We start from the raw sequence: 6,573 nt of genomic DNA on the forward strand, positions 1-6,573 counted from the left end.
CAAAAACTAAATAAAAATAAAAATTGAAGTCCGTGATGTTTTCTAAAGTTTTTAATGGAGTTCACTGCCTTTTTTTTTTTTTCAAGGCAAAGAAAATAAAGGGGAAGGCATTTTGCAAAATGTGGCTGGTATCAAAGAATTGAGCAACTGGGCTTTGTTGTGAGTCTTGATGTTCAAACTGCCACAAACAGAGAGAGAAGCTCCCAGCCCTTTTCCTCCTGCGGTGAGATTGGCTAACACTCTGTGTGAGCCACTCCAAATGAGGCCTGCCTTAAGTGGGTCACCATGTACCTGGAAGACTGTCCACCTCCCTGTACCCACACACTCAGGTGCGATTCTCACAGGAAACTCCAGGGTGACGGAGGACGGCATCCACGCTTGTGAGAAACAGAGCTTGACGCCCAGCACTCGGTGCTGAGCTCTGTACACACGAGTAGGAAAGAATTTTAACAATATAATTACCTCGTCTCCTCACGGATCCAGGGAAGACAGGATCATGTGAACTTTAATAGCACCACATTCATCCCAGAGGATGACTGCTGTGTACAAGTGAAGTAAGTCAATGTATTTCCACAGTCCCTGACCCAGTGAAAGGGTCCCCTGACTAAGCTGGTGTCCATTCACCAAGGAAGGAAGCCAGAGGCCCTGATAGAAAGACCCCACAGTGCTGGCCCCCCGACCACCTTGACTTTGAAGACTGGCCATCCCGTCAGCCCCGTTTTGTTGACATGAGCTCACGGGGCGGAAAATGTTGTCTGAGGCCCTCCGAAGTTGTGTTGCTCTCGGTGCCTCCCTCAGAGTGCAGAGACCAAGCTCTGGGACAGTTTTCTTCTCTTCATGGCACTCTCTTAAAACCACTACTAGGAATTCATAAACGGAAAGAGCCTGAGATGAGAGAGCAGAAACCAGAGGAACCCAAAGAAAGGTGCTTCAGTCCCACTGTCCATCCGTCAGTGATGCTCTTAAAATCAGTAAGAGATAAAGCAGACAAATCTTTTGAAAAATATAAACATTATCAGATGTCAGATATAGTCACTATTAACTATTTCTAATGTTGCAGGATAAGAAAACTGATAATCCTTCTACTATATCTACCATTGAGGATTTTCGTGGTTTGGCTCTTTTATGTATTTGAATCTAAGTAACTTGTGTTGTAATGGCTTGTGATGATTGCTGAGGGCATGGGTTTGATCCCTGGTGGGGGAACTAAGATCCCACTAGCCACTGACTGTTATAGTCCAGATCCTGTAAGCATATAATCAGAGCAGTTCTGCAATTCAGTTCAGGAATCCTTCAGTCCCAACTGGGAACTTTAACAGAAACTCACTTGGGCTATCTGGTCTGCAGTATTGCCCCGGGCGCCCAGGTAGACCATGGCCACGGTGGAGGAGATGCTCCAGGGACAGAAGAAGAGATTCTGGGTGTCGGCGCTTGTATTTGCCAGATGCTTGAAGAAATTGAGGGCAAAGATTGTATTTGCCACATAAAGTTCTTCCATTGTCTCAATCTGGAAGGAAAACGAGGAAAAGCAACAGCTCTAAAAGATGACTCAACATTTTGAGTGATGTCAGCGGCATAGCACAGGCTGTACCCTGCACAGGGCAGGGGTTTCCTCTCTGTTCTCCTTTAACTGAACAGGGTCAGCAGCATCGTGACCCTGGGACCTGTGCAGCCACTAAAGGTTCCACTCTCGGTGCAGTGCGCTGCTGTCACAACCCGGCAGTTCCTTAGTAACTTTATACAAAGGGCCCTCCCTGCATTTCCCTTTTGCACTGGATCCTGCAAATGACACAGCTGATCCTGCGATAGAGGGAACAGTCCTGGGATGCATGGTGACCCTCCACCTCATAATAATGATAATAACAGCAATAACAATAAATAGCCCTTATTGAGTTCTTAACTGTACAATAGATGCTGTGTTCAACATTTCACCTGTACTAAACCAGTTAATCCTCACACAAACCCTGTGAGGAAGGCACTGCTATTCTTGCGCTTACAAAGGAAAAAACTACTGCCCAAATAGAATCAGAAAAGTGACCCATGTCACTCGACTATAAGGGACAGGACTGAAGCCAGGTTGGTGGATGGCCTTCAGGGTCATACTCTCAACCTCTGTGTTGTACCTACAAACACACATCACACGTACAGACACACAGATACACACACTAGGGTCTTCCCTGGTGGCTCAGTCCGTAAAGAATCCACCTGAAATGCAGGAGACCACCTGCAATGCAGGAAACCCACATTTGATCCCTGGGTCGGGGAGATCCCCTGGAGAAGGAAACGGCAACCCACTCCAGTATTCTTGCCTGGGAAATCCCATGGGCAGAGGAGCCTGGTAGGCTACAGTCCACAGGGTCGCAAGAGTCCATGGACATGATTTAGTGACTAAACCATCACCATCACACACTCGAGGAAACACACACATGTTCAAATGCCTGCCACATGCACACATACTCTTGTTGGCCCCGGTGGAGATGGCCAAACTCCTTTCTAGAAGTGGCTTAGACTCACCTTTTGAGAGGGAGCATTTCACACTGCCCTATCTCGCATTCCTACACCCCCTCCACTCACTCACACACCACAGCCTTTCTACCAAAGCGCCCCCTGTGCTGAGCAGCTCATTGCTGGGATGCTGGAAAGGCCCCCCTCCTCCCACCACCCCTAGCAGGGCAGTCAACACCAGGTCCCTCTGCAGGAGTGGTCCTGGATTTATGGAGCTCACATACGCACACATGAACACACACACCCCATCCACCGTCTGAAGATAAATGACAGACACACCTTCCGTGACCTAAAACTCGCATGCAGCCAAACGCTTGGACACACCCAGGTGTGGGTGGGTACCTGCTGGTTCTAGCCGACAGACTGTATCTTACACTTTCACAAAGGCTTCAAACACACCCTGCAATTACCAGAATCTATAAATATACCAAGCTACGCTGACACTCATCATTCCACAGGACCCTTCCGGGGACGGTGGCTGGGGAGCTGCTGGGGGAGGCCCTGGAGGAGGCTCTCTGCAGCCTTGGGCTCCCCCATCGGGGCCTCCAGGCTCACGTCTCCCCAGTCCACGGCTGTCATGTGAACACTCGGTTCGCAAACATTTCTCGTGAAGAAAGTGATTGCCATTTGTATCAAAATTTCTCGTGTAAGATACCACCCAATTGTATTTTATCAAGACAAAATAGTAAAGTAAATAAAACATGTCCCCAAAACTCTTTCATGCCTTCTTGTCTCCTTTAATTTATAATATTCACAGGATCAATGTGAGGTACATATTCTGATCTTTATTCTATAGGTTACATCCTGAGACATATATAAGGTCACAGAGTTTGTATGTAATGATGCAGGGATTCAAGCTCAGGATTCAAGCTTCAGAAACCCACTCTGTCCAATGTCACTCACACTTCACCTGCTGGTGTTTAACTGCTACATGTAAGTGTTTCAGCCAGTTACTGGTTTGAGAAATGCTAGAAAGAGGAAATAAAAAGAGGAAGGAAGTCAATTTGTAATACTACTAGAAGGCTTAAGTTTCAAAAAATCACTTTTTTCTCTTGCTTCATCACTGAGATTAGATTAACCTGGGTGACTCAGGAATTTGTTTCCTCTTCCTTCTCAATTTTAAAATCATCCTTATGATGAATTATTCCTCTCAAAAACATTTCAAAAACAGAGAATTAATAGCATAAATATTTCTCTATTGTGTGCAATAAAATAAAGAATTGGAGCTATAAAAATAAACTTAAGCCTGGAAATTCCCTAGTGATCCAGTGTTTAAGACTCGGAACTTTCATTGCTGAGGGCACGGGCTCAATCCCTGGCTGGGGAACTGAGATCCCACAAGCTGCATCATGTGACCAATTAATTAATTAACTAGTTAATGTAGGCTTCTCCTATACCTAATTCTTTATAATGACCTGAATAGCCAGTCACTTTGACACTAGCAAAATTTGTCAAGACAAATGAAAAGTGAGGGGTTTTAATGCCAAGTTAGAAGTCCAGTTGACTGTGACTATTTTATTAAAAAAATTAAAAAGTAAGGACAGAATTAAATCACTCCAGATATATTTACTTGTTTTTAAAATAGTCTAAATTCTATCTTTCAGATAGGTGAAATTAACTGCATTTAACATAAAAAATAATGTGTGATGTCTCTATCACAGTTACCACATTCCTTCGGCCTCACTGTTTTATTTCCCTTGCATAATTACTTGGCTGGTAAACCTAGTAATTCTTGTTATACCAATGAAAATATGAAGATGTTGACAGCACAGCTGGTTTCAAAGCGTAGACTAGCTTCCAATTCCAGCTCTAGTGCTGTCCCTTGGAGAAGGAAATGGCACCCCACTCCAGTGTTCTTGCCTGGAGAATCCCAGGGACCAGGAGCCTGGTGGGCTGCCATCTATGGGGTCGCACAGAGTCGGACACGACTGAAGCGACTTAGCAGCAGCAGCAGCAGTGCTGTCCCTACAGACCTTTCAAATAAGGTTTGAGAAGTTTATATTCGTAGAAATCTGTGAATATATCATATATATGTGTATATATACACAGTGTCTTCTGACTCTACCACACATCCACCCTACATTTAAGTGGGAATCTGCCTAAGACCGTGTAAAATCGAAGCCACTGAGTGACATCAGAATCTCTCAGAACAGGAAACACCTGTTGTGAATTTCTTAACACTAGGGTGAGTTACACAACTTCAACAATTTCTAGGTATTATACTCTTAAGCAACGTTTGATATTATCTTTAGAAGAACAAACAGATGAAAATCACATTGGGGCTGGTCTCTGTGATGCTTGTGTTGGCTCCTGAAATGCAAGCTGACAGACGTGCCGCTGAAACTTGGCACAGGCGGCAGGGAGCTCAGGCCCGTGGCCACACTCCCTCTGCTCACTGGCATCGAACGGTAGATTCGAGTTTGCTGTAGCATTTTTAAGTGAATTTTTTTGCAGCAACACAGTGTAAATATTTTGAAATTGACCAGAAAAATTAATGACACAGAGAAAACAATAACTTCAAGGAAATATCCCATTCCAAATTACCAAGTTTTCCCCCATAAAATTAAAAGCCTTTTCTGTATTTGATTTATTTCATAATGAATAATTATTTGTTTATGGGATATTAAATTATTTATTGAACTATTACTTCAGTCAGTCTAGCAACTAACTGGGCTGTTCTTTCTCTTTCACTAAATTGACCAATTATCAAACTAAATTCAATAAGTATATTCTGGTATTGAATTGAACCACTCAGTTTCCTGCTTTATTTCTGGTTGTTTCAGATGAAAACTGAGTCCTCTTTTTGTCTTTATCATATTTATGTACAATTTATAAATTACTTTCAGTTGCTAAAAAAATACATTTTAATTGGTCTACCTATTTTCATTAAATTCAGTGCCAAACAAGAACTGGTAAAGGATACACACATTCTAAGCTGTTCAGGAAAACTGACATCACAACTAGAATATACATTTGGGTTTGGTGAGTGTTACATAGGCATTTGCTGATCTCTGAGATTTAAGATTATGTATAACTTAATTTAATTCAAATCTTGAGCCAAAATATTCTCAAACAAGCAACTAAACAAGAAAACACCGTTAAACTTTTACTCATCCTCTAAAAACATCCCACAGTTTAATTTTCATTATGTTAATAATACCAGTATGCAAAATAAAACCCTATTTCACAGAGAGAGACATGGAAATGGCTGAAATACCTGGTCCTTCTCTGCCTGACAGGAAACGGCCTTCTCAGCGTTGTTAGTGTTCAGACATGGCAATGACAGGTTTTATAAAGCTCTGCCCCTCCCACGTGGCATTTTTTCTCTCTCTCTATCTGTGTCCTTCGAGTGATTCAACATTTTACTCAGAAGGACATCATTAGAATAGAAATGCTCATTTGCTAAGGCATCATTTACGAAGATGACATCATTCAGAAACTTTAAAATTTAGCAATACCTACACATGCCTGTTAAAATTAGCTAAAATCTAAAAAAATGAATAAAATAAAATAAAATTAGCTAAAATCTGTCAGCCCCAGTTTCAACAGTCCCCTCTTTAGCTTGCTCTCTTGGTAAGAAATTCTACAATGTCTCTTCAATCTTTTGACAAGAATGGCCTGGGAGCTTTTTGCAATACTTAAAAAGCAATGGAATCCTTTCTCTTTTGAATCTAGACAGCCCCCAAACAATTCTTTGGGAACAGGGGAAAAAAAAAAAACACTTTTCTTCCTTATAAATTCTTTATTTTAAACCCTGTTACATTTTCTCAAGCTATAATTACCTAAATAATTCTGGGTTCCACCCTGCTGCTGCTGCTGCTAAGTCGCTTCAGTAGTGTCCGACTCTATGTGACCCCATGGACTGCAGCCCACCAGGCTCCTCCATCCATGGGATTTTCCAGGCAAGAGTACTGGAGTGGAGTGCCATTGCCTTCTCCGGGGTTCCACCCTAATCTGTCACAAATCACACCCAAAGAACATTTCATTTGCCATTTTTTAGAACATAAATCTTATCTTTAGTTAAACAGTGAAAATCCATTGTGCACTTTAAGTTAATTTTTAAGTGGG

General features: G+C 42.4%; 1 protein-coding gene across 1 annotated transcript in view; it reads right to left on the reverse strand.

Moving 5' to 3' along the window:
* Nucleotides 1-5,776, reverse strand: part of SERPINB2 (serpin peptidase inhibitor, clade B (ovalbumin), member 2) — a 17,835-nt gene extending 12,059 nt beyond the window's left edge. Inside the window, exons 1-2 of the mRNA XM_010854729.1 lie at nucleotides 5,723-5,776; nucleotides 1,328-1,507 (exon numbers count right to left, since the gene is read on the reverse strand). Coding sequence (XP_010853031.1) covers nucleotides 1,328-1,498 — 171 coding nt within the window. The 5' untranslated portion in view covers nucleotides 1,499-1,507; nucleotides 5,723-5,776. The remainder of the gene's footprint in view (nucleotides 1-1,327; nucleotides 1,508-5,722) is intronic.
* Between the last annotated feature and the right edge of the window lie 797 nt (nucleotides 5,777-6,573).

This window comes from Bison bison, unplaced genomic scaffold (genome assembly GCF_000754665.1).
Source record: "Bison bison bison isolate TAMUID 2011002044 unplaced genomic scaffold, Bison_UMD1.0 scf7180017864349, whole genome shotgun sequence".
NCBI classification, from domain to species: domain Eukaryota; kingdom Metazoa; phylum Chordata; class Mammalia; order Artiodactyla; family Bovidae; genus Bison; species Bison bison.